The 27,294-nt window shown below is 41.6% G+C and overlaps 1 protein-coding gene across 2 annotated transcripts in view; it reads left to right on the top strand.

Moving 5' to 3' along the window:
- Positions 1 to 27,294, top strand: part of AATF (apoptosis antagonizing transcription factor) — a 104,793-nt gene that overhangs the window by 37,188 nt on the left and 40,311 nt on the right. For both annotated transcript variants that reach the window (XM_057535466.1, XM_057535467.1), the window contains exons 6-8: positions 911 to 1,118; positions 1,654 to 1,818; positions 4,477 to 4,560. In XM_057535466.1, the coding sequence (XP_057391449.1) occupies positions 911 to 1,118; positions 1,654 to 1,818; positions 4,477 to 4,560 (457 nt within the window). The remainder of the gene's footprint in view (positions 1 to 910; positions 1,119 to 1,653; positions 1,819 to 4,476; positions 4,561 to 27,294) is intronic.

Raw genomic sequence — 27,294 nt, 5'->3', positions numbered from 1 at the left:
CCGTAGCTGTAGGCTCTCGTGTTCCCTCGCACGGTTGAGGGTATTACAGTCTAGCTCGGATTCTGTGGCCTACCCCTTTGAGTTTTCTTCACATTCTGCTTCTCTTCATTTGGTTCGACCAATATTACTCAGCTTTCCTGAGCAGTTGGTTACAGGGAGACATATTTCCCTTATTGATTTGGGGATTGAGGTCATAAAAGTATGATTATATGTTTAATTTTTAAAGACCCTCCTGTAGTGGTATAGGCCTGGTTCATGTGCATTTCTAATAATGTTTTTAACAACCTCATTTATTTTTATAGTTGGCTTGCTTTTTAAAAAATATTTTAAAACCATCTATTTTTATATTTATTTGGAAAGTTACATGAGTTTTTGTTTGACCTCACGAACGTTTTCTTCCAGCAACTACAAAAAAGCTGTCCTCACATCTCCCGTGCTATTTAAGATGCAGACAGCATAGGGAAGGCACAAATACTCTTGACTGCATGTGGGCCTAGGTTTTGTTTTGTTTTGTTTTGTTTAATTAATTAATTAATTAATTTTACTTTTGGCTGCATTGGGCCTTCGTTGCGTGTGGGCTTTCTCTAGTTGCAGTTGCATGGGCTTCTCATTGCGGTGGCTTCTTCTTGTTGCAGAGCATGGGCTCTAGGTGTGCAGGTTTCAGTAGTTGTGACACAAGGGCTCAGTAGTTGTGGCTCGCGGGCTCCAGAGTGCAGGCTCAGTAGTTGTGGTGCACTGGCTTAGTTGCTCTGTGGGATGTGGGATCTTCCCGGACCAGGGCTCGAACCCGTGTCCCCTGCATTGGCAGGCGGATTCTTAACCACTACGCCACCAGGGAAGTCCCACGCCAAAGTTTTTATTTAGGTAACGTTTATTTACATTGGACTCAGTGTTCTTACTGGTTTTCCAGTGAGGAGGAGATTTCCAGTGAAGATGAAGAGCTCGTAGCAGAGAAGAAGCAGCAGCAACAGAGGAGGGCCCCAGCAAAGAGAAAGCTGGAGACTGAGGACTACCCCAGCTTCATAGCGAAGCGCTTCGCCGACTTCACCGTCTACAGGAACCGCACGCTCCAGAAGTGGCATGATAAGACCAAGCTGGCTTCTGGAAAACTGGGGAAGGCAAGTGTGTGCACTCGTGTGTGTAAGGCAGATCATGGCAACCTGAAGCAGCTGTGAGAGATTGGAAGTACAGCTCCCTTATATGGATGATGCCTCAGTGTCATAGTAATCAGTCATTTCTGTAGAAAAATTTACTGAACCCTAACGCTAACCCTAACCCTAATCCATTGGGGTTTATACCATTCAGGCATGGGATTTCAACTTTATTAAAAAAGTATTTTATTCTAGAAGTTGTGGTCTTGTAAGTGTTGGAAATACAAAATACTTTAAAGAAATGGACTTTAAAACAATTATTATTAAAGGAGCCGAAGTTAATCTCTGGGTATAGGAAACTAATATGACCTGCTTAGGGACTAATTTTTTTTTTTTTTCTGAGAACAATTAGAGCCATTCAGAAACTCAGTCTTTAACAGAAAGTCCCTCCTGGAAGGAGGATTGTCTGTTTCTCTACTGACACAGAAAGATAGGGAAACCAACGTAGCTGCCTTCAGCAGAGACTTTCCACGTTATCTGACACTGGTTAATGTTGTTGCAGGGTTTTGGTGCCTTTGAACGTTCAATCTTGACTCAGATTGATCATATTCTGATGGACAAAGAAAGATTACTTCGAAGGACACAGACCAAGCGCTCTATCTACCGAGTTCTTGGCAAACCTGAGCCGGCAGCCCAGCCTGTCCCAGAGAGTTTGCCAGGACAGCCGGTAAGAACTGCGATGCATGGTGATTATGGGAGCGGTTTCTAGGAGGCTAATTAACTGAAAAATCTTATCATCTTCTTGTAGGTATTCCTCTGGGTATAAGAAGTCAGTGAAAGAAAGGGAAAAAAGCACTACTTTCCTAGATTGTTGAGAAACTGAGAATATGTGGGAGGGGAAAGTTTTTAAAAAATGAAGCTGTTATTGTGTGTAGCCTTCTCTTAATTTTGAGTTTGATCTGAGTCTGGTCATGGAAGCATTTGTAATCCAATTTATTTTTTTTTAATAAATTTATTTATTTTATTTGTTTATTTTTGGCTGCGTTGGGTCTTTGTTGCTGTGCATGGGCTTTCTCTAGTTGCGACGATCGGGGGCTACTCTTCGTTGCAGTGCATGGGCTTCTCATTGCAGTGGCTTCTCTTGTGGCAGAGCACAGGCTCTAGGAATGTGGGCTTCAGTAGTTGTGGCTCACGGGCTCTGGAGTGCAGGCTCACTAGTTGTGGCTCACGGGCTTAGTTGCTCCACGGCATGTGGGATCTTCCCGGACCAGGGCTCGAACTCGTGTCCCCTGTGTTGGCAGGCGGATTCTTAACCACTGTGCCACCAGGGGAGCCCTGTAATCCAATTTTTTTATTTTTTTATTTTTTTATTTTTAGCTGTGTTGGGTCTTCGTTTCTGTGTGAGGGCTTTCTCTAGTTGCAGCGAGCGGGGGCCACTCTTCATCGCAGTGCGCGGGCCTCTCACCGTCGCGGCCTCTCTTGTTGCAGAGCACAGGCTCCAGACGCGCAGGCTCAGTAATTGTGGCTCACGGGCCTAGTTGCTCCGCGGCATGTGGGATCTTCCCAGACCAGGGCTCGAACCCATGTCCCCTGCATTGGCAGGCAGATTCTCAACCACTGCGCCACCAGGGAAGCCCCAATCCAATTTTTAAAATTCCGTTTTAAAGCTTTTTCTTTAGAAATGCCAGTATCGAAGCAAGCGTGTACTTTAGGCTTTCCTTTGGATGTTTAGACGCTCCAGAAGAGGATCCAGGATTGGAATAGGCAGATTCTTCTGTCTAAAGGAAACTTCTATTTATAGTAGAAATATATACTTAATATATTTTTTAAGTTCAGAAGAATTTAAAATGAAAAGTAAAATTCCCCCTAGTCTAAAAAGTCCACTCCTCAGGTTTAACCAATGTTCATAGTTGTGACACACTTTCAGGTATTTTCTATTTATATATATAAATATATATATATATACACACACACACACACACACACACACACGCATATAACACGTACGCACTTATAAAAATATGGTTGTCTTTTTTTAACTAAATGGGTTGGATGTATATATGTATGTGTGTATAAATATATAAAATGTTATAAACTATATGTAAAATCTTAAAACTTTCTAAATTATTCTAGATACTTTTCCATGTCATTACATGTAGATCTACCTCATTTTTCCTAATGGCTAGAGTATTCCATTGTATGGATGTGTACTATAATTTATTTGAACAGTGGATATTTATGTTGTCTCTAGTTTTAGAAACAGTGCTATAGGAAACATTCCTGAGCATTTTTATTTTGGTATTTGTGTGAACATATGGATAGACTTCTAGAAGTGGAAATGTTAAATCAAAGAGAATATACATTTTAAAACCTGATAGATGTTGTAAAATTGCCTCAAAAAGGCTGCATTAATTTCCAATCCCACCAGCTGTGTTTTCCTACTGAAGATTGCCAGTTTTAGAGGTGAAAAATGATGTCTTCTCATTTTAATTTGCATGTATTTAATTAGAATTAGATTAAACATATTTTTGTATAACTATTGACTGCTTGTGTTTTTTTTTTTTTTTTTAAGAAATTCACGTTCTTTTATTTATTTATTTATTTATTTATTTATGACTGTGTTGAGTCTTCGTTTCTGTGCGAGGGCTTTCTCTAGTTGCGGCAAGTGGGGACCACTCTTCATCGCGGTGCGCGGGCCTCTCACCATCGCGGCCTCTCTTGTTGCGGAGCACAGGCTCCAGACGCTCAGGCTCAGTAATTGTAGCACACGGGCCCAGTTGCTCCGTGGCATGTGGGATCTTCCCAGACCAGGGCTCGAACCCGTGTCCCCTGCATTGGCAGGCAGATTCTCAACCACTGCGCCACCAGGGAAGCCCTGCTTGTGTTTTTTTTCTGTCAAGTGCCTATTAATGTTTTGCCCATTTTTCAGTTGCATTGTTTTTGTTCTTCAATTTTTTTAAATTAATTAATTTATTTATTTTTGGTTGCATTGGGTCTTCGTTTCTGTGTGCGGGCTTCTCATTGCGGTGGCTTCTCTTGTTGTGGAGCACAGGCTCTAGGCACGTGGGCTTCAGTAGTTGTGACATGAGGGCTCAGTAGTTGTGGTTCGCAGGCTCTAGAGCGCAGGCTCAGTAGTTGTGGTGCACAGGCTTAGTTGCTCTGTGGCATGTGTGATCTTCCCAGACCAGGGCTTGAACCCATGTCTCCTGCATTGGCAGGTGGATTCTTAACCACTGCACCACTAGGGAAGTTCTTGTTCTTTAATTTGAAGAGCTCTTTATATCTTAAGGAAAATAGTGCTTTGACTGTTATACACATTATTTATAGTAGCTGCATTACTTTGGTAACCTCATTGGGATTCACTCTTTCCTTCTCATTGATATAGGAGATCCTTCCTCAAGCCCCTGCCAGTGCCCACCTGAAGGACCTGGATGAAGAAATCTTTGATGATGATGACTTTTATCACCAGGTATGATTTTTACACTCTTTTCTTTTGTTATAAATCAGGCTTTAGCATTTTAAAACAGCTGATAGAATTCTCTGACTAAAAGGTAGCTTACTTTGGAAGGATAGAGTCAGATAGGGAGTTAGAACTCTTGTGTTCAGAATCGACTTACTGTGTAGTTCTGGATTTATTGCTTTACTTTTATATTTTTCCTTTTGTAATGAAAATAGCTACAGCTATGTTGTTGTTGCAGAGTGTGAATTATTTGTAAAACAGTTTCAACTTCTTTGCATCAGGTGGTTTATTCTCTCTCAGCAGCTTTTGATGATGTTAATGGAGGATTTTTTTGGTTTGGTTTCTTGTCCTATTACTATTAGATAAGGATATGGAGCTGAAGGGCCGGGATCCCAGAATTCTTGAATTGCACTTCTGGTTCTATTAACCTATTAAGTCTATTCTCTTAAAACTTTTGTGCATGTGTGCATGTTCACATCAGTTAAGTATTTATATTTATTGAGATTGTCTGCTACTGTTGATTATAATAAGTGTAGTGCTTTGAAGACAGAAGGAATTGCTAGAGGTTGAAATCTAGTCCCGTTCTCAATATCTCTTCACAAACATTTCCCCTGTTCTTTCCCTGACGCTGTGATCTGCTGCTGTGCTGCTCTTTTTTTTTTTTTTTTTAATTTTATTTATTTATTTATTTATTTTTGGCTGTGTTGAGCCTTCGCTGCTGCGTGCTGGCTTTCTCTAGCTGCGCGGAGCGGGGGCTGCTCTTCGTTGCGGTGCGCGGGCTTCTCATTGCGGTGGCTTCTCTTGTTGCAGGGCACGGGCTCTAGGCACGCGGGCTTCAGTAGTTGTGGCATGTGGGCTCAGTCGCTGTGGCTCGTAGGCTCTAGAGCGCAGGCTCAGTAGTTGTGGTGCACGGGCTTAGTTGCTCCGTGGCATGTGGGATCTTCCTGGCCCAGGGCTCGAACCTGTGTCCCGTGCATTGGCAGGTGGATTCTCACCCACTGCGCCACCAGGGAAGCCCTGTGCTGCTCTTTTTGATGATGGTGGTGACCATTAAGGTAGACTAAACATCCAGGCTGTTCTAAAGAACTAAAATAATTTCCTGTAATCCTGGGTATCTTGATAAGTCATGCTTCTTAATGAAATGTGCTTTAGGATGCACCCTCTCTAGCTCTGGAGAGTTGAGGATGCTGTTCAGCAGTGCTAAACCAGTTTTGATTGAGCCATTATTTTATCAAGATGAATTTTTATTTTCCTCTGCTGAATTTTTAGTGTTAACTTTTGCCGAAGAATTTGCAGATGCTTGTTGGAGGTTTAGCTATGACGACAGTACTATGTAGTATATGGAATACGAAGGAAGGAACTTAGGAAAATTACACTGTGAAGCAAGTAGGACAAGCGATTCTATATTGGGGATGCCTCTGGTTTTGCCCTAAAAGAAGAAAAAAGAGAGACTTTTAATTAATCTTGCTGTTCACTCTGTGATGTTCAACAAAATTATTGCTGTAAGTCTCAAAAGTAACGATGAGAGGGTCTAGGAAAGAGGATCGATGTGGCCCCAGGGGTTCCTAGTCAGAGGCCCCGGTTCCTTTTTCCTTTTCTCCTCTTATTATATCCATTTGTCAGAAGCGTAGGGGATTCTGTTTTGTTCTGGAGTGTCCGAGGAAGTACCTGATATGGGATATTAATGCTGTATAATTGTGTGAGATCATGGGAGACAGCCAACAATATTCCAGTCTTCATTAATTGAAGTGTACATTGTTCAATGGAAAGTGCATCATCAATTAAATAGGCTTAATAAAATAAACTGAAATTACTGGGGGAGACGTTGCTTCCACTGGCAATCCTTAGTCTGAAAGATATATATATTTATATTTATATATATATATATATATATATATATATATATATATATATATAGGGTTTTTTTTGGCCTGGAGGTCTGCTGAAAAAGAAATAGCATTACTTGATTGGCCCTTCATCCCAATTAATAATTTTAACTTTGATAAATTCTGATTTCAGTTATGACTAGTCACATCTTAGCTTTTCCCCTTGCTGGTTAATTGGGGTGCTGGGGTTAATCTAAATTAAAACTTAAACTAATAGAGGTCAGCAAGGCAGCTGAAACACCTGAGTGAAACAAATGGGGCTGCCAGGTGCAACTTTATCTTGGCTGTTTCCCAAGAGGGAAGTGGCAGCAAATTGGAGTTGTTTCAGCCTTCTGTAAAGGTGAATGATGGGTGACACTTGTTAATGTACAGCATCTCCGGAAGCATTCCAGATTGCTTTGCTGCCGTACCAACTGCTGCCATCCATGCACAGTCAGTAGGAACTGGACCAGTTGCCAACATCTGGCAGCACAGCAAGGAATGGGTGCAAGTCTCGAAACCCTGCAGATTCTAAATATGGTGCTTAGAAGTGTGCAGGCTTTAATCACTTACCACTCTTTGGCAGCAGGCTACGACAGCTTATCCTAGCCTCGTACATCACATCCCGACATCTGCTGAGCCGCAAGGCAGCTGCACATTCATTTTCTTTTCTTGCCTTTTCTCTTTGCCTCCTGTTCCTCTTCTTCCCACTACCATCCCCCCTGCCCCCACCCTGCCTTCCTCCCTTCAGTTTTTCTCCCCCTCCCCAATATGCTTCTTGGGAGAGATGATCTGTAAAGATTACTGCTTCATTGTGTGCAAGTAATTGTGGTGATGCCAGGCCCTTGACAGACACAACGTAGCACCTGTTCTGCTGACCTGGTTAATTTCTTCTGTTGAGTGGGATTTGCCAGAGATTGGAGCTGAAGCCAGTTCAATGATAAGGCTAAAGAAAATGGCTGTATGTTTTCTGTCACCTCCCAATTAAATTGGCTTCATAAAGTGCTTTCCTTTATTTGTCAGGGTAGTAAGCCTGAGCTAAGTGTTGCATTCAGAAGTGGTACAATGTATTACAATGGGCCTGTGAGTTTTCATTTGTGTTTTTTTATGTGGTCATAGGGAAGAGCTGGGTGGTGAATATAATACGTCTGCCTTTTTAAAAAAAAAACAAAACCATACTTGAAGCCAGACTCTCTGGGTCCATGTTTTGTAAGGAAGAGATTATAGCCACATTGAATTTTAATGTTTCATTGTAAGGGTTTAAAGGCTTACGTGGTTAATTCAGGTGTCACAAGGCTTTGTAAATGCCCTCACCGTTGAGAATGGTGTTCAGGGTCAGAACACCCAACACATACACACTCTCTTTGTTTCACAATGGGCCTTAAGTTACTACAACTTACAAAATATGTCTGCATTATTTAATAAAGGTACATGTATATGTGTATGTGTGTATAAGCATATACATAGAGAGGGGGGACCCTGAGGAGTATCAGATATTGTAAGTAATCATCCCGTTTTTGAGCTGAAAAGAACCACACAAGAACCTGAGTCCCTGAGACGTTAAGTAACTTCCTGCAAGTCATATAGTAAATGGCAACACTAGTACTTGACCTCAAGACTGCTTAGGCCAAGTCCTGTTCTTCACATACCTTTATTTCTTAAATACTTCATTTGTGAGCCATAAAAAGACTTCACTATAGTATTACAGTTTTCAGTTCGTAAAAAACTAAGCTTCATTTTCTTAGAACCAGAAGAAATATTATGTGTGCTAGAAAGTAATTTTTTTCCCTTTGGAGGCAAATGATTTATTAAACTCCTGGTTTCTTAACAATTCTAATGAAAAAATTAGCCTTCTAGTTGTGTTACTGGTTTGTTTGGAAACTGGAGTTGCTGAAAGCCCGAAGTGTGCCCAGTGGTGACCGTTTCAGGAGGGAAACTGTTCACTGGCTGCAAACATTGCCGAATCTCACCCGCTGATGGAATCAGTTTGCATCTGGCTTAGCTCTTGTCAGAGCTCATCCCTGAAGATGAGTTCACAAAAGATGAAGGTTGCAAATGACCATGAAGGATGAGCCATTCAGAAATGTTTTCAGTATCTATTTTTCATTTTCACGATCCCGTTTGCTACTTTTTTAACATTAAGTGCTTTTAAGATGTGTTGTCTATATCTCCATTTAAAGTTTTTGTTTGTTTTGATTTGCTTTTTTTAAACCATCCATTGATTTTTGACTTGATAGGCCTGAGTTCTTAAAGAATCGAGGAGGAACTAATGTTTACTGAACACTAGTTATGTGCCAGCTCCTGGACTGAGTAGACAGGTACTTGACTCACGTCTTTATTTAATCCTCCCAAGATCTCCATGTTGAGATATGACTGCACTTAGTAATATGCTGTGTAGTAAAGTGACTGGATTTATTCTTTTCATAGCCAAGACCTCAAACTAGTTTCTTGTCACCTCGTGAGGTATTTTGTTCTGAAACGACTAATTGAGCTTAGATATTGACAGATTGATACCTGGATTTCTGAGGGTTCATTAGGATTTTGTATGTTGCTTCTTGCTCTGTTTAGTTTTGATCTGGTTTGTCCTGTCACTTTGAATTTAACCAGGAGCGTCTGGAGAAAGGCATAATAGGTTCTGTTCTTTAGATGACCACTTTGATGGGTTAAATCTCTCCTTTCATTTGCCATCAGGACATGTCTGTAACTGACCCTGCCACACGCTGGACTTTTGTGTCCAAGACATTTGATAATGCCATAAACAAGTAATTACTAATTCAGTGAACTATTAAAAGTCAATAATGTTAAGAAATAGAGAAGAGGCAAGCTTTCTGACAAGCTGGTTTACTTTAATTAAATTGGTGAGTGATTAATATGGACGGCTGATGTGGTGGCCTTAATTGTATGCATTTGGATCGTAGTGTGAATAAGGAATGTGTGAAGCCATTCCTAGGGTTAAGGCAATACTGTGTTCTTGCTGGAATGTATCTTTCCAGCAGTTCAGTTGATGGCTAAGAGTATGCTTTAAGGTTTGATTTGAACCTCCTCCTTTTAATTTGTAGTGGAAAACAGATCCCTTCTGTTCAGAGCAGTATTTCATTTTTAGGTTGACTTTGAAATGTTGCTGTTATTTAAGATGTGGATGATGTTTCTTAAAATTTTGATAACATTTATTACGTATAGACCTTTATGGTGACTTTAGAGAGGACGTGTATGTGAAGTACACAAATTTGAAGATTGAAATTACAGTTAAAGTTATAGGAGAGAGGGACTTCCCTGGTGGCGCAGTGGTTAAGAATCCGCCTGCCAATGCAGGGGACACAGGTTTGATCCCTGGTCCGGGAAGATCCCACATGCCGCGGAGCAACTAAGCCCGTGCGCCGCAACTACTGAGCCTGCACGCCTAGAGCCCACGAGCCACAACTACTGAAGCCCGCACATCTAGAGCCTGTGCTCCGCAACAGGAGAAGCCACCGCAATGAGAAGCCCGCGCACCGCAACGAAGAGTAGTCCCCGCTCGCCACAGCTAGAGAAAGCCCACGTGCAACAACGAAGACCCAACGCAGCCAAAAAAAAAAAAGTTATAGGAGAGAGTTAATCAGTTAGATTTCTTTAAGACATAATAAAGGTGTTAAACAAACTCCAAACCAATATCAATGTCCAATTAAACCCCAGTTTTAATAATTACAAGATTATTTTTTGACCATGTGTAAGAATTTTATTTGAGATGCATTCTAGTTCCTGTGCTGCTGTTGTTGATCTGTCAGTGTTTAGACCCAATACGGTATCAGCATCGGCATTGGATGCCATTGGATTGCCAGCGTGGGCTCACTGTTGTGCAGGCTGCATAGAACAGGAGCCCAAAAGCCACATTTTAAACTCAAGGTCGAGAAATTTCATCACAGGGCAGCGTCAGGGGAAGGCACACACGACTGGCCCTGATTTCTTTCAGTTTCCTTGCTTTAAAAAACACCGGAGCCTGACTTCAGTACTACTGCTTCGTTTAGACAAAGGTAAAAAAAACCTCAGAACAAAGCCTAAAATAGTACATTTGATGGAGCCAGCTAGGAAAGAGATAAGAATTGGCTTAGAACTATTGAAGAAACTTTTCGAACACAAGTGGTACCTTGGCAGTTTACTAGGCAAATATGTGGCCAAAATTGCCTTTTCTATACTACTAATAAGCCCAGTGTCAGCTGGCTGAGTGTAAATTAAACACAGGACTCCAGCAGTATTTTAGTAGACCCAAGTAAAGAATTTAGCACTTCAGAAATGGGGAACACTACCTGTTTACTAAAGTAGGCATGATGTCTCCTTGTGAAATTATATTCAATGTATAGCTCCTTTAAAGTAAATTATAGGGACCATGACTTAGTATAGAAAGGGGAAGTTAATAAGCATCTTAAAATATGTATGTGTATTGTAGATCTAGAATAGAACTTAATTGCTGTAAAGTTAGATAGCGTCTTTGAAAATCATCAATGCCAAACTGACTTTTTACAAACTAGGGCCTAGAGGAAGTAAGTGACTAGGATAGGATCACCTCATTTAGGACATTGAAACCCATGTGCTCTTGTTCCCAGTTTGATTTTCTTTCTAGCATATTCTGCCGCCTTTTGATCTGACACACTTAAAAATCCACTTGAGTGTTTCCTTTTCAGATTTGTATCTGTTTAGGAAATTGGAGATCCAGTGTATCTGTTTGCATTCTGACAATTCACATGTTACCACTTTTGTGCAATTATGAACTTCATTCACTTAACAACTGCTGTACCAGATGCTAGGTTTACAAAGACTAATAAGAGAAAACCCCTGCCCAAGGAATTTGTGTCATCTAAGGAGCAAGATTCTCCTCAATTTTTTTTTTTTAATTTTATTTATTTATTTATGGCTGTGTTGGGTCTTCGTTTCTGTGCAAGGGCTTTCTCTAGTTGCGGCAAGTGGGGGCCACTCTTCATCGCGGTGCACAGACCTCTCACCATCGCGGCCTCTCTTGTTGCGGGGCACAGGCTCCAGACGCGCAGGCTCAGCAATTGTGGCTCACGGGCCTAGTCGCTCCGCGGCATGTGGGATCTTCCCAGACCAGGGCTCGAACCCGTGTCCCCTGCATTGGCAGGCAGATTCTCAACCACTGTGCCACCAGGGAAGCCCTCTCCTCAATTTTGTATAGTCACACAGCTCCTCTTGAAAAGTATGACTTTGGTAAAATTTAAGTGGAGAAAATAAATGGTGCAAGAGAGCAATCAGGTCCTTGATATAAAAATGTACATGTAGTTGCCTAGTGTTGTCTTACCACAAATGTGCCTCAGACGTTCGTTAGCACACAGGTTTTTCCCTCAACAGACACCTGATCTAATTCCTAAAGTCATGTCTCAATAACCTGTAAAAGACTCTAAGAGATGCTGTTAGATATAAACTCTGGATAATAGTATAAATTCACTGTTTTCCAGGCATATAGTCATTGTTAGAAGCCAGTATTGAGATGCCGGTATCCACTGAAACCAATTTCAGATTAGAAGAGCATTCAGGGGACTCCCCTGGTGGTCCAGTGGGTAAGACTACGTGCTCCCAATGCAGGGGGCCTGGGTTCGATCCCTGGTCAGCGAACCAGATCCCGCGTGCCGCAACTAAGAGTCCGCAGGCCGCAACTAAGCAGTCCGCACACCGCAACTGAGACCGGGCACAGCCAAAATAAATAAATAAATAAATATTAAAAAGGAAGAAGAAGAAGAGGAAGAGCATTCAGGGAGACACTGCTTTGGGAAAGATCCCTGGTCTTCTCCTTACTTGCTGCAAGTAATAATAAATCCTTCCTTCTCCCCCACAAAAAAAAAAGGGGAAAAAAAAAAAAAAAAAAAGAAGAGCATATTCAGGTTGGTGATGGGTATTTGAGGGTTCATTTTGCTGTAGCCAACTTTTGTGTATTTTTGAAGTTTTCTGTAATAAAAAGTTAAGGAGAAGAAAAGCCTTCAGATTTCTTTCCTCCATTAATTGATTCAGCAAATAGGTGAGTATCTACTGTATATTTATTGAGTAACTGTTGTTCCAGGCTGTGCTGCCTAATGCAGTAGCCGCTAGCCACGTGTAGCTATTTAAATTGTAGTTAATTAATTAAAATAAGGTTGAAAATTCAGTTTGTCAGTCATGCTAGCCCCATTTCAAGTGCTGCAGCCACATGTGCTAGTGGCTACTGTAGTGGACAGTGCAAACACTGAGCATTCCCAGCATCACAGAAAGGTCTCTCGGAGCTCTTTTAGGGGCTGGAACAAAGCCAGGTCCTGCCCTCATGAACATTCATTCTAGCTTAGAGACAGGATGATAGTGTGAGCCTGCAGTGGAAAACCATTAAAGAAGGGGGTCTAGGGTAGGGATGGGATGGTCCGGGGATAAGGTGGTATTTGAGCAGAGCTGGGAGGGCAGAGAGCAACAGAACCATGTAGGTATTGGGGGAAGAGCGTTGGGGACAAAGGGAATGGCAAGTGCCAAGTCTCTGAGACATTGCAGAGGCTAGCATGTTCCAGGAAAATCGGGGAGGCCAGTGCCACTGGGGTGAGTAGGTAAGAAAGAGTGGGATAGGAGAGGAAGTCAGAGAGGTTATGGGGGGCCAGGTCCTGAAGGACCTTGTAGGCCACTGTAAGGCTTTGGCTTTCACTGTGACTGAGATGGGAAGCCACTAGAGGGTTCTGAACAGAGGAGTGACAAGATTGGACTAATATTTTTAAAGAATCGCTCTGATGACTGTGTTGAGAATAAACTCTAAGGAGGCAGGGTGGCAAACAGGGAATAGGAGACTCTCATGATAGTCTGGGCAAGGGATGGTGGTAGCTGGAACTAGGATGCTTTGGAGGGACTGCTGAGAAGTGGTTGGACTGAATTTATGCTGAAAGTTGAACTGACAGGATTGGTTGATAGGTTGTGTGTGGAGTGTGGAAAAGAGGTGTCCAGGACTTTAAGGTTTTTGGTCTGAGCAATTGGATGGATGAAGTTTCTGTTTACTGAGATGGGGAAAAACAGTGAGAGAAGCTAGTTTGGAGGAGAAATCTGGAACTGAGCTTTGGTTATACTAGGTTTTTTTCCCCCCATGGACCTGTGTTGGCTTTAATTATTTTGATTCTAAATCAGTTACATTAAGTTTAAGATACCTCTGAAGCATTCATAGGGAGTTGTTGAAGAGGTAGTTATGTATATAATTTTGGAGTTCATGGAGAGGTCTGAACAGAAGGTGTGAGTTTTAGAGCCATCAGATTGTATTTAATACCGTGAGACTGGATAAGATCACCTAGGGATTGAAGGTAGAGAGAAAAAGGGAAGAGATTCAATCCTGAATCCTGGGGCATTCCAAAATTTAGAGGCTGGGGAGAGAGAGGACCCAGCAAAGGTGTTTGAGAAGGTAAGAGAGAATAAAGGAAGAGTGATTTCCCTGGTTCCATATCAAAGTGTTTCAAGAAGGAGGGAATCCAGTATCATCCTGATACCAAAACCAGGCAAAAACATCACAAAGAAAGAAGATTGCAGACCAATATCTCTAATGAATATAGATGTAAAAGTCAACAATCTACTAGCAAACTCAGTCCAGCAACACATAAAGAAGATTATATACCATGACTAAGTGGGATTGAGCCCAGGAACGCAAGATTGTTTTAGCATCAAAAATCAATGTGGGGGCTTCCCTGGTGGCGCAGTGGTTGAGAGTCTGCCTGCCAGTGCAGGGGACACGGGTTTGAGCCCTGGTCTGGGAAGATCCCACATGCCGCGGAGCAACTAGGCCCGTGAGCCACAATTGCTGAGCCTGCGCGTCTGGAGCCTGCGCGTCTGGAGCCTGTGCTCCGCAGCAAGAGAGGCCGCGATGATGAGAGGCCCGCGCACCGCGATGAAGAGTGGCCCCCACTTGCCGCAACTAGAGAAAGCCCTTGCACAGAAACGAAGACCCAACACAGCCATAAATAAATAAATAAATAAATAAAAATTGTATAACTTTAAAAAAAAAAAAAAAAAAAAATCAATGTGGGACTTCCCTGGTGGCACAGTGGTTAAGAATCTGCCTGCCAGTGCAGGGGACACGGGTTCGAGCCCGGGTCCGGGAAGATCCCACATGCCATGGAGCAACTAAGCCCATGCACCACAACTACTGAGCCTGCGCTCTAGAGCCCGTGAGCCACAACTACTGAGCCCGTGCACCTAGAGCCCGTGCTCCACAACAAGAGAAGCCACTGCAATGAGAAGCCCGTGTACCACAAGGAAGAGTAGCCCCCGCTCACCGCAACTAGAGAAAGCCTGCGTGCAGCAACAAAGACACAATGCAGCCAAAAATAAATAAATAAATAAATAAATGTAAAAAATCAGTTTATGTATGTATACATATAGGTGATTCACTTTGTTGTGCAGCAGAAACTAACAACATTGTAAAGCAATTATACTCCAATAAAGATATTAAAAAATCAATTAATGTAATATACCGTATTGATAGATAAGGACCAAAACCACATGATCATCTCAACAGATGCAGAAAAATATTTGACATCTTTTCATGATTAAAAAAAGAAACACTCAACAAACTAGGGATAGAAGAGAACTTCCTTACCTAGTAAAGAACATCTGTGAAAACCCATAGCTAACATCCTATTCAGTGGTAAGACAGAAAGCTTTCCCCTAAGATTAGGAATATGGCAAGGATGTCCACTCTTGCCTCTAATATTCAACATTGTAGTGGAGATTCTAGCCAGGGCAGTTAGACAAGATAAAGAAATAAAAGGCATCCAAATTGGAAAAGAAATAAAACTATCTCTTATTTGCAGATGGCATGATCCTATATATATAGAATCCCAAAGAAGCCACCAGAAAGCTGCTAGCTCTAATAAACAAATCCAGCAGAGTTGCAGGATACAAGATGAACACACAAAAATCAGTTGTGTTTCTATACACCAGCAGTAAGCAATCTGAAAAGGAAACTAAGAAAGCTATTCCATTTACGATAGCATCCAAAAGCGTAAAATACCTGAGAATAAATTTAACCAAGAAGGTAAAAGACTTGTATGCGGAAAGCTATAAACATTGCTGAAGGAAATTTTAAAAGACCTAAATAAATGGAAAGCCATCCCATGTTCTTGGATTAGAAGACTTCATGTTGTTAAGATGACAGTACTCCCCTAATTGATCTACAGATTCAACATAATCTCTATCAGAATCCCAGCTGCCTTTCTGCAGAAATTGGTGAGCTGATCCTAAAATTCATATGGAAATGCAAGGGACCCAGAATAGCCAAAACAATCTTGAAAAATATCAAAGTTGGAGGACTCATTAATTTCAAAACTTACTGCAAAGCTACAGTAATAAAGATGTTGTGGTACTGGTATAAGGTTAGGCATATAGATCAATAGAATACAATTGAGAATCCAGAAATAAACCTTTACGTTTATGGTCAGTTGATTTTTGACAGGGGTGCCAAGACAATTTGATGGGGAGAGAAGTCTTTTGAATAAACAATGCTAGGACAACTGGATATCCACATGCAAAAGAATGAAGCTAGAGCCCTCCCTCATACCTACACAAAGATTAACTTGAAGTAGATCATATACGTAAATACAAGAGCTAGAACTATAAAACTTTTAGAAGAAAACACAGGAATAAATCTTCATGACCTTTGGTTAGGAAATAGTTTCTTAAATATGACAACAAAAGCACAAGTGACAAAATGAAAAACAGATACATTGGACTTCATTGGAATTGAAAACTTTTGAGCTGTGAAAGTTACCATCAGGAGTGTGAAAAGACCCACAGAATGGGAGAAAATATTTGCAAATCATATATTTGATAAAGGACTGGTATCTAGAATATATAAAGAACTCTTACACTCAATAATAAAAGCAAATAACCTACTGAAAAATGGCAAATGATCTGAATAAACATTTCTCCAAAGAAGATATTTAAGTGACCAGTAAGGAAGAGATGCTCACCATCGTTAGTCTTTAGGGAAATGCAAACCAGAACAACAGTGAATACTACTTTTCACTACTAGGATAGCTGTAATCAAAAAGGACAGATGAGGGAATTCCGTGATGGTCCAGCGGTTAGGGCTCCATGCTTCCACTGCAGGGGGCATGGGTTCAATCCCTGGTCTGGGAACTAAGATCCCGAGTGCCGCACAGTGCGGCCAGAAAGAAAACAACAACAACAAAAAAACACCAAAACAGAAAAAAAGACAGATGATAAGCTTTGGGAGGGTATGGAGAATTTGGAACCCTCATACATTGCTGGGGGGAATATAAATTGGTACAGCCTCTATGGAATGTAGTTTGGTAGTTGCTCAAATCATTAAATGTAGAGTTACCATATGACCTAGCAATTCTACTCTTAGGTATATACCCAAAAGAAATAAAATTATATGTCCACACAGAACTTGTACCTGAATATTTGCAGCATTATTCGTAATAGCCACAAAGGAAACAACCGAAATGGCTGTCAACTGATAAATGGATAAACAAAATATGGTATATCCATATAATAGAATATTATTCGGCCATAAATAGGATAAAGCACTGATCCTTGCTACAACATGGATAAACCTTGAAAGCATTGTGATAAGTTAAGTGAAGCAAGGGATTCACAAAAGACCACCATATATTATATGATTTATGAAATGCTCTGAATAGGCACATTTATAGAAACAGAAAGTGGATTAGTGGTTGTTTAGGGCTGGGAGTGTTGGGGTGAAATGGGGAGTAACAGCTAATGAGTAATGGGTTTCTTTTGGGAGTGATAAAAATATTCTAAAACTGATTGTGGCCATGGTTGCACAACTCGGTGAATATACAAAACCATTGAATCGTACAATTTAAATTGGTGAATTGTATGGTATGTGAATGGTATCTGAATAAAGTTTTTTTTTTTTTAAAGAAGAGAGTGACATACTATGTTAAATGTTGCAGATAGATCAAGTAAGATAAGGAGTGAGAATTGACCATTCGTTTTATTTATTTATTTTTTAAGATTTTTTTTTGTTTTTGATGTGGACCATTTTTTAAAGTCTTTATTGAATTTGTTACAATATTGCTTCTGTTTTATGTTTTTGGTTTTTTGGCCGAGGGGCATGTGGGATCTTAGCTCCCTGACCAGGGATCAAACCCGCACCCCCTGCGTTGGAAGGCAAAGTCTTAACCACTGGACCGTCAGGGAAGTCCTGACCATTCGTTTTAGCACCGTGGAAGCCATTGGTGACCTTCACAAAAACTGTTTTGGTAGAGTGATGAAGCGGGTTCAAGAGAGAACGGAGGGAGAAAAGTTGGAGACAGTGAGTGTAGACAGTCTCAAGGCGGCTTGTGCTAAAGGGAACAAATGGGGTAGCAGAGGGTCAGGAGCGAGTTTTTTGTTTGGTTTTAAGGTAGACGTCCTTTGTATGCTGTTTGTTTCCTGATGGAAATGATCCAGTAGAGGACAGCATGCATGTTTCAGGAAGGAGGTCAGAATTGCTGGTGAGTACACAGTAGAGAGGGGATGGTCTGATGGACAGTTCGTCCGTAGGTATTGGAAGGAAGGCAGGTGTGTAGCTGCCCTTGCAAGTAGCTGTGGGGTGGGAGCATGTGGAGGTTCTTATCGGAGTGCAGGGGCTGGAGGTTGAGAAAGGAGGAGGTGTGGCAGAGTCACCTAAGCGAGCGGGAGAGTGAGTAGATGGGGAAACGAGTGGAGTTATCCGGTAGCGCTGAAGACCCACATAAGGCTGGAGGAAATGATTTTAAAGTGAGTGAGACCAGTTCACTCCTTCTTGTCTTTTTCTCCAGACAGCTCAGCCACATGGATGCAGGTACTGAGATTTAACATGGTTTGGGGTTTTGCCAAGGAAGTACAGGTACATGATCCCTTATCTGCAATTCTGAAAATTCAAAGAGTTCTGAAAACTCATAGTATTTTGTTTTGTTTGTTTTGGTAAGTTTGGTAGAACATTGTGGTGGCAACATCTGATCTGAATGGTTCTGAAGCTATATAAACCTATAAGGCTTTTATTTGTTCCACGTAGTGGAAACGTTCATGTATTTTGCTGCAGAAATATATTAATGTGTTTGACTTCGGGTTGCTGCCCCAGGCTTTACTGGGACATTTATGGTATATACACTGTATCACCTTCCCCCAAATCGAGAAAGTTCTGGATTCCAAGACACATCAATCCTCAAGGGATTGTGAATCTGTATGACAAAGGGACAGCGTGCAGGGGAGTCGAGGATGTTTACCAGGAGTGACTATCCTGATGGACTGTGGAATTACATGCACCTGAGTAAGGAGAGAAGGGGGCATGTGAGGAGAGGAGGAGGCATGCTGAAAAGGTGGCAGGATCAATGGGTTATCGATCCTGGTGGGGCTGAAGAATTATTGGAGTCTGAATCCTGGAAAGAGAGGTTGAGGTTTGTTTCAGCTGGGCTTTTAATCCTTAAAGGACATAATTACAGAATACAAGTTGGTACTGCCCTTTTGGTTTCTTACTTGTGAATCCTTTTTAGTAAGATCTTCTCTAGTTCTGAATGACTCCCTCTTTATTCTTTCGGTACAAACGATATATTGTATGGTGTCATTAAAAGAATCATTGCCAAAGAATGCCCAGAAATAGTCAGTGATTGAGCTGGTGTCCCAAAGGGTATATAAGCCCTCTCCTCACCTTTTTTTTTTTTTTTTTAATTTTTATTTATTTATTTATTTATTTTTGGCTGTGTTGGGTCTTCGTTTCTGTGCGAGGGCTTTCTCTAGTTGCGGCGAGCGGGGGCCAGTCATCATCGCGGTGCGCGGGCCTCTCACTATCGCAGCCTCTCTTGTTGCGGAGCACAGGCTCCAGACGCGCAGGCTCAGTAGCTGTGGCGCACGGGCCTAGTTGCTCCGTGGCATGTGGGATCTTCCCAGACCAGGGCTCGAACCCATGTCCCCTGCATTAGCAGGCAGATTCTCAACCACTGCGCCACCAGGGAAGCCCCTCACCTTTTTTATAGATAGAATAAATATACATATACACACACACCAGGACATCTGCCTGGTGACCAAGGGACAGAATACTGGAAATGGGGGCTGTTGGAAGTTCTAAACAATAGCACTCCTGGCACGTTGTAACTTTTGGTATAGATTAGGAAGAGTGGGTTAATGCAGTCACTTAGTCCTTGTACAATTCTTTTTATGTGTAGGAAAAAGAAAGGAAAAGCAAATTGGCAAAAAGAAGTTCTTTAGCAGTCGAATTGCCTAATTCTCACTCTGTCTTCACACATCAGAACCTAATACTGATAGTGATTTACTTACACTTCTAGTTAATAAGTAAACATTGGGAGACACTATATATCACACCTAATGGAACATATGGGGTCTGATGAGAAAGTTTTCTGTTTTGACTAATAAATTTTAACCCAAATGGCCAAGCCAAGTGAAATATCATGGCCTTTGAAATATTTTAGAACTTGTGCTGAGAAAACAGTGTGACTTTATTCAGTGAATGGATTTATCATCCCTTCCAAATCACAGGCCTTAGCTCCAGCTCTGGAGTGGAGGCACGAGGCAACACTGAATCAGAAAGTGGAAAAACTAATCAATCCTTAGAGACCAAGGGCAGTGAGGCAGAGTTAGCTGACTTTTTCAGTGGTAGCCTCTAGCTGTACATTTTCTGATTTTAGTAAGCAAAGGTGGGTTATCTGTAACTTCAGTAGTAAGATGCACTTGGGTTTTATTCATACACCCTGATTTCCCTCCATTCTTCCCTGTGTTATTATTCTGGTAAATATTGTACTTGCCACTGCAGAAGTTGGGTGCTTTTCCTCTTTGATCACAATATCTAGAACTCAACTCTTTCCTTTTAGAAATATCATTGAATAGTCACTGTGTACGAGGCCGTGTGCGGAGTTCTGTGGGAGGAGAGAATTTGAGTGAGAGTGTACCCTGCCCTCAAGATGCTTACAGCCAAGCAAGGGAGACGACATGAACTTAGACAACCAAAGTGCTTGGCGAGGGGGTGATAAAGAATTCAGGAGAGGGAGAGATTAATAACAGTCTGGGAGAATTAGAGAAGGCTGCCGGGAGGAGATGGCATTTGATCCAGGCCCTTGCAAAAGGATAGACAGGGTGATCTGGAGGGTGAGGTTGAGGGGCAGGCTGAGGAGGAGGGGACTGTGGGAGCAGGGGTGGTGGGGTGGTCACAGATCATGGAAAGGGAAGAGCAGTTAGTTGTCCTAATAGAATAAATGGTAAGGGAGAGCATCGCTTTTGCCCCAATTTAGCATGGCCTAGTTTGGGAAAGCTCTGCAAGTAATAGCCTACTTGGCAAGTATTGACTCACTATTTTTTGTGAATCTTCTGTGCTTTTTACATTTTCTTCCTTCCATTCTGCTTTTCCTTCATTTCATGTCTTATTTGTTGTCCACTGTTGACAACCAGTAGAAAGGAACATTGAATTACTGTACTTGTTCATTGCTGTTGTTAGCAGCTGTCGTGATTCAGCTCTGGAAGGTGTTGAATTTTCTTGTGCCAAATTGCATTTTGTGATTATCTGATGAGTATTGTTATCTGATGTTGACAGTGTTTCTCTTTATTGGAATACTTACATTTTGCTAAGTGCTTTACTTTTATCATCTTTTAAAATCACAAATCAACTTTATGAGGTACAGTTATTATGAGGAAACTGAGTCTCACTCAGAGAGGTCATATAACTTGTCACAAACTACGCAGCTAGTAACGGGCATAGCTGGAATTCAGAACCCAGATATGTCAGACTCCAAAGCCCTGGCGTTTTACGGATTCATTGGCAAATGTTTATAGTTACGTTGAACCATGGGGTGCACTCACTCACGGAATTGAAAGCTCATATCTGGAAACATGAGATCTTAGAAAATGGGAGATGGAAACCTGCAACTGAGATTTGACAAACCTATTTAATAGATAAAAGATATTTAAATAGAAAACGCTATACTGAAATTAATTCAGATGTTTATTATAAAGATGTCAAGACACCTTTCTTGTAGTAAAAAACCAACTTGAAGATACTACAGGAAGGGGTCAGGGTGTGGGGGAGTGGTTAGAGGAAGCACAAAAGATCTGTTTCCCCTCTTCTTTTCCCGAGAAGAACTAAGTTTTTTCTTTGGGAAATGAGACCCAAGAGGGAGGCTAGATCTACATCATTTTAACAGTAAAATAATGAGAGGTGTTTAAGATCTTTCCATTCATTTGGATTAAATAGTTTTTTGTTTCTGTTTTTTTAAATTCAGGTACTCTTGGGATGGTTAAAAAAAAGGGTAATTCCTACCCACTTAAACCACCCAGTTCTCTAGGCCCTGTGTGAGATGTGAGAGAAGGAGAATATTGTTTGGGGGAGGAAGTGCTGGTAATGGGTAGTGATAAAAACAAGGAGGTTCCTCAGTTGCTTGGGTAGCTAGTGGTGCTCTGGATTAGAGGCAGGGTATTACAAAGTACCATTCCTTTTGTTTAAAAACAAAAGGAGTGTGTGTGTGTTTGTGTGGGGGGGGGCGGGTAAAGTAAACAAAAATTTGGTATTTTCTACCAGAAGCACTTTTTCCCCCTCTGTGTGTATGTATGTTTATTGAGCTCCTTCTATGGCCAGTGGACGGGATAGAGTGGTGAGCACAGTCAGATACATTCTCTGCTCTCTGTGAGGTAGACAGTCGGCCAGTGGAGGAAATAGACAATAGACATGTAATCCACTAATAAAATGTAAATTAAGTACAGCAAGAACATCACATGAATGCGTATAGAGGGGTGCAGTTAAGAGAGGCTTTCCTGAGGAAAAGGTGGTTGAGCTGAGATTTAGCGAATGAGGAGAGAAGGTGGGATGTAAGCCGGTTAATGGCTAGGGAGGCATGTTCCAGGCAGTTGCAGGTGCAAAGAAGGGGTGCATGGTGGGAGCGAGCCTGGGAGCATTTCAGGTACAAAAGGAGTGCTGGTGGGACTGGAGCACCGAGGTGGAAGGTTAGGCTGGAGACGTAGGTAAAGGGGCCTTTAGGCTGCAATAAGAATTTTATACTCTGGCATACTTGCATTTTGAAAATATTACTCTGCCTATAAGGAGCAGAACAAAATGAAGGAGGGGCAAGTGTAAATGTCAGGAATCGTTACACTAACTCAGGTGAGACCACGTCTGTTTCGTTCTTCATTGTTTCCCCAGTGTACTAAATGTTTATGGAATGAATGAAGATGATGATAGCCTATACTAGGGTACAGGCAACGGAGATAGAGAAAAATGGACAGGTTCATGAATTGGTGGATCACATATATAAATCTCAGAGATAGATTAGATATTGAGTGTAAGGGAAAAGGAATTCCAGGGATAACTCTTAGGTCATTGAAGCCTTGAAAACAGAATGAAATTCTTGGGGGGGGAGCATATGGAGTGAGAAGAAAAGAAAGCTTGGGACTTCCCTGGTGGCGCAGTGGTTAGGAATCCACCTGCCAATGCAGGGGACACAGGTTCAAGCCCTGGTCCGGGAGGATCCCACACGCTGCGGAGCAACTGAGCCTGTGAGCAACAACTACTGAGCCTGCGAGCCACAACTACTGAGCATGTGTGCGACAACTACTGAAGCCCGTGCTCCACAACAAGAGAGGCCACCGCAATGAGAAGCCCGCGCACCACAACAAAGAGTAGGCCCTGCTCACCGCAACCAGAGAAAGCCTGCGCAGAGCAACGAAGACCCAGCACAGCCAAAAATAAATAAATAAATAAATAAATAAATAAATTAATTAATTTAAAAAATAAAGAAAGCTTGGAACTGAGTCTTGAGGGATGTTAGCATTTAATGTTTGGGTAGAGGAGCTGGCTGAATATGGCGTAAAACGAAGGAGGTGCCTCACAGATGCCAAGAAAAGGGTGTTTCAGGAAGGTGAGATGTCCAGCGTCACTTGCTGCTTCAAGAAGTCTAGAAGGATGAGTCGTGACAGATGTCCATTGGACCCGGGCATCTTGAGACCTGGGCCTGAGGTGTTTCAGTAGAATAATGGAGCCAGAACTGTTGGGTGGTGCAGAGTTGGTTGAGGAGTGAGTGGGCAATGTGCAAAGGGGACAGAGAAAAAATAGTTACCTATGAACAGTGGGTCACCTTATGGCGATTTTATACTATAGGTGTGGACAATATAGTATATGTGGATTTATCTTTTGTATGCTTCAAATATAGTATGAAAATTGCAGATGACTCCTTTTGGGTATAATTTGAAAGACTGGAGATCGGAGAACTTAAAAAAAAAGGGTAGTAAAGCAGGAGTTAGAGCAGAAATAGATATTTCTTCAGTAAGAATTCTTGTGGGAGCTAGAGAGGAAGCTGAAGGAAGAGTAAACCCAAGCCTTATGAATCCACTTTTTATATCTATCAGTAAGGGAGGGGCTGAAACACATGTAAGAGGGGTTGACTGCACTTCTTTCATGTGCTATGTATTGGGGAGGGAGTTTGAAAAATCCTGACTTAGCGAGGCTAAGTCAGTTACATACAGGGTTGCCCCAACCTTTTTTCCATCTCAAGCATCTGTGGCTATGAACCATGGAAACCTGAGAGGTAGGAGTCAGTAACTGTGGGTTACAAATTCAGAAAGCCAGGGAATATGAGGCTATAAAACCAAATGCTTTAAAAATTACTTGGATTTTTGATAAGGGTGCCAAAACAATTCAATGGGGAAAAGAATAGTCTTTGAAGGGACTTCCCTGGTGGCGCAGTGGTTAAGAATCTGCCTGCCAATGCAGGGGACATGGATTCCATCCCTGATCTGGGCAGATCCCACATGCTGCAGAGCAGCTAAGCCCGTGTACCACAGCTCCTGAGCCTGCGCTCTAGAGCCCGTGCTCCACAACAAGAGAAGCCACCACAATGAGAAGCCCACGCATCACAACAAAGAGTAGCCCCCGCTCGCCGCAACTAGAGAAAGCCCACGCACAGCAACGAAGACCCAACGCAGCCAAAAAAAAAAAAAAGAAAAGCACAAAAAACAATGTATTCAAATAAAAGTAAATCTATAAAAAAAATAAAGCTGTTTAAAAAAAAAAAAAGAATAGTCTTTGAACAAATGGTGCATTTGGATATCCACATGCAATAGAATGAAGTCGGACCCCTACCTCATACCACACATAAAAGTTAACTCAGACTGTATCCTAGATCTAAATATAAGAACTAAAATTATAAAGCTCTTAGAAGAAAACGTGGGAGTAAATCTTCATGACCTTGGGTTAGGCAGTGGCTTCTTAGATACAATACCAAATACACCAATGACAAAAGAAAAAATTGGACCACATCAAAGTTAAAAACTTCGATGACAATCCACAGAATGGGTGTTAATAAGGGACTGGTATCCAGAGTATATAAAGAACTCTTAAAACTCAATCATAAAAAGACAACCTAATTAAAGAACGGGCAAATTCTGCATAGACATTTCTCCAAAGAAGATATGCAAATGGCCAGTAAGCACAGAACGATGATTAACTTCATTTGCCATCAGGGAAATGCAAATCAAAACCACAATGAGATAATACTTTACACCCACTAGGGTGGCTATAATGAAAAAGTCAGGTAATAGCAAGTGCTGGCAAGGATGTGGAGAAGTTGAACCCCTCATATGCTGGTAGTGGGAAGGTAAAGTGATGCAGCATTTTTGGAAGACAGTCTGGCAGTTCCTCAAAATGTTAAACGTAGAGTTAACTGCATGACCTAGCAATTCTCCTCTTAGGTATAAACCCAAGAGAGATGGAAGCATATGTCCACACAAAGACTAGTACATGAATGTTCATAGCAGCATTATTCATAATAGCCATAAAGTGGAAGTAACCCAAATGTCCCTCAATGGTGAATGGCTAAACAAAATGTGGTATATACATACAAAGGAATATTTTTTTTATGCACATCATACAAAAATACTCTGTATGATCAATTTTATTACAAACATGAAATTTTAAAGAATTTTTATTGGAGTATAGTTGATTTACAATGTTGTATTAGTTTCAGGTGTACAGCAAAGTGATTCAGTTATACATATACACCCATCCACTCTTTTTTTAGATTCTTTTCCCATATAGGCCATTACCGAGTATTGAGTAGAGTTCCCTGTGCTATACAGTTGGTCCTTATTAGTTATCTGCTTTATATATAGCAGTGCGTATGTGTCATTCCCTGTCTCCCAGTTTATCCCCCACCCCCCGCTTATTGTGACCGTAAGCTTGTTTTCTGCATCTGTGGCTCCACGCAGCGGTGGACGATGCCACGGTATCCGCGAAGGAATGTTACTCAGCCATAAAAAGGAAGGAAGTACCAACATATGCTGCAATGTGAATAAAGCTGGAAAACCTGTGAAGTGAAATAAGCCAGTCATATATTATATGATCCTCTTTATATGAGATGTCCAGAATGGGCATCTCTATAAAGACAGAAGGGTTAGTGGTTGCTTAGGGCAACTGGGGGTATGTGGCTGGTGGATACTGGGGATGACAGCTAGTATGGGGTTTCTTTTAGGTGGGATGAAAATGTTCTGAAATTAAATATGATTGCACAGTTCTGAATTTACTAGAAAGTGCTGAATTATATACACTCTGAATGGGTGAATTGTATGGTAAGTGAATTATAGCTCAATAAAGTTGTGAACAGTTATTTGGCATTATCTGCAGCAAATCAAAATAAATGTTATTGGTATTATTTCTAGTATGTTTTCATGTTTTATTTTAGGGAACAGAAAAATATTCATAAGAGCTTTAATCAGTATATCCTTGATCCTCCTGTCCTGTAGGAATTGTAAAATTTCTCAGTGTGAATTTGCAGACTGGAAGCATTTTCCAGAAACATCTATACTCTTTCCTCTGGACATTGCTAAATAAATACCGGCAGATTCTTCTTGGGTTCTCCATTACCTAAGAAATGTTAAAATACTGTTGTGCTGAGAAGTCCTGGAGGGTAAAACCTTCTGATACTTTAAGTTTTTTTTTTTTTCTTTATATAGTTACTTGCATGTTTTTTTTGTTTGTTTTTTTTTGTTTTTGTTTTTTTTAAAGGACTACCCTTTTTTTTTTTTTTTTTTTTTTATTTATTTATTTATTTTTTGGCTGTGCTGGGTCTTCGGTTCGTGCGAGGGCTTTCTCTAGTTGCGGCAAGTGGGGGCCACTCTTCATCGCGGTGCGGGGACCGCTCTTCATCGCGGTGCGCGGGCCTTTCACTATCGCAGCCCCTCCCGTTGCGGGGCACAGGCTCCAGACGCGCAGGCTCAGCAGCTGTGGCTCACGGGCCCAGCTGCTCCGTGGCATGTGGGATCTTCCCAGACCAGGGCTCGAACCCGTGTCTCCTGCATTAGCAGGCAGATTCTCAACCACTGCGCCACCAGGGAAGCCCTACTTGCATGTTTTTATTTTTTTATTTTTTTAGAAGAGGGAACACTTTTATTTGTTTATTTATTTATTTTTGGCTGCATTGGGTCTTGGTTGCTGTGCGCGGGCTTTCTCTAGTTGAGGCAACCGGGCTTCTCATTGTGGTGGCTTCTCTTGTTGCGGAGCACGGGCTCTAGGCAAGCGGGCTTCAGTAGTTGTGGCACACAGGCTCAGTAATTGCAGCTCGCGGGCTTAGTTGCTCTGTGTCATGTGGGATCTTCCCGGACTAAGGCTCGAACCCGTGTCCCCTGCATTGGCAGGTGGACTCTTAACCACTGCACCACCAGGGAAGTCCTACTTACATGGTTTTAAATGACTTGTTTATATGACTGTTGATTTATTGATGTCTGTCATTTTTCAAATCCTCTCTTGATTTCCCATTGTGGTAGTGAGGCCCTGCTCCCTCCTCACTCCCAATACTTCAGTTCTCCATTCTCCTGTTGTACTTATTGTCGCAGTTTGTGAAAACAATTGTTTCCAATATTATGATTAAATAAATGTTCACAAATGATGTACTATGAT

This window comes from Balaenoptera acutorostrata, chromosome 20 (assembly GCF_949987535.1).
Source record: "Balaenoptera acutorostrata chromosome 20, mBalAcu1.1, whole genome shotgun sequence".
In the NCBI taxonomy this organism is placed as follows: Eukaryota; Metazoa; Chordata; class Mammalia; order Artiodactyla; family Balaenopteridae; genus Balaenoptera; species Balaenoptera acutorostrata.
The sequence above is the reverse complement of the archived record's forward strand: the minus strand, read 5'-3'. Positions and strand labels throughout refer to the sequence as shown.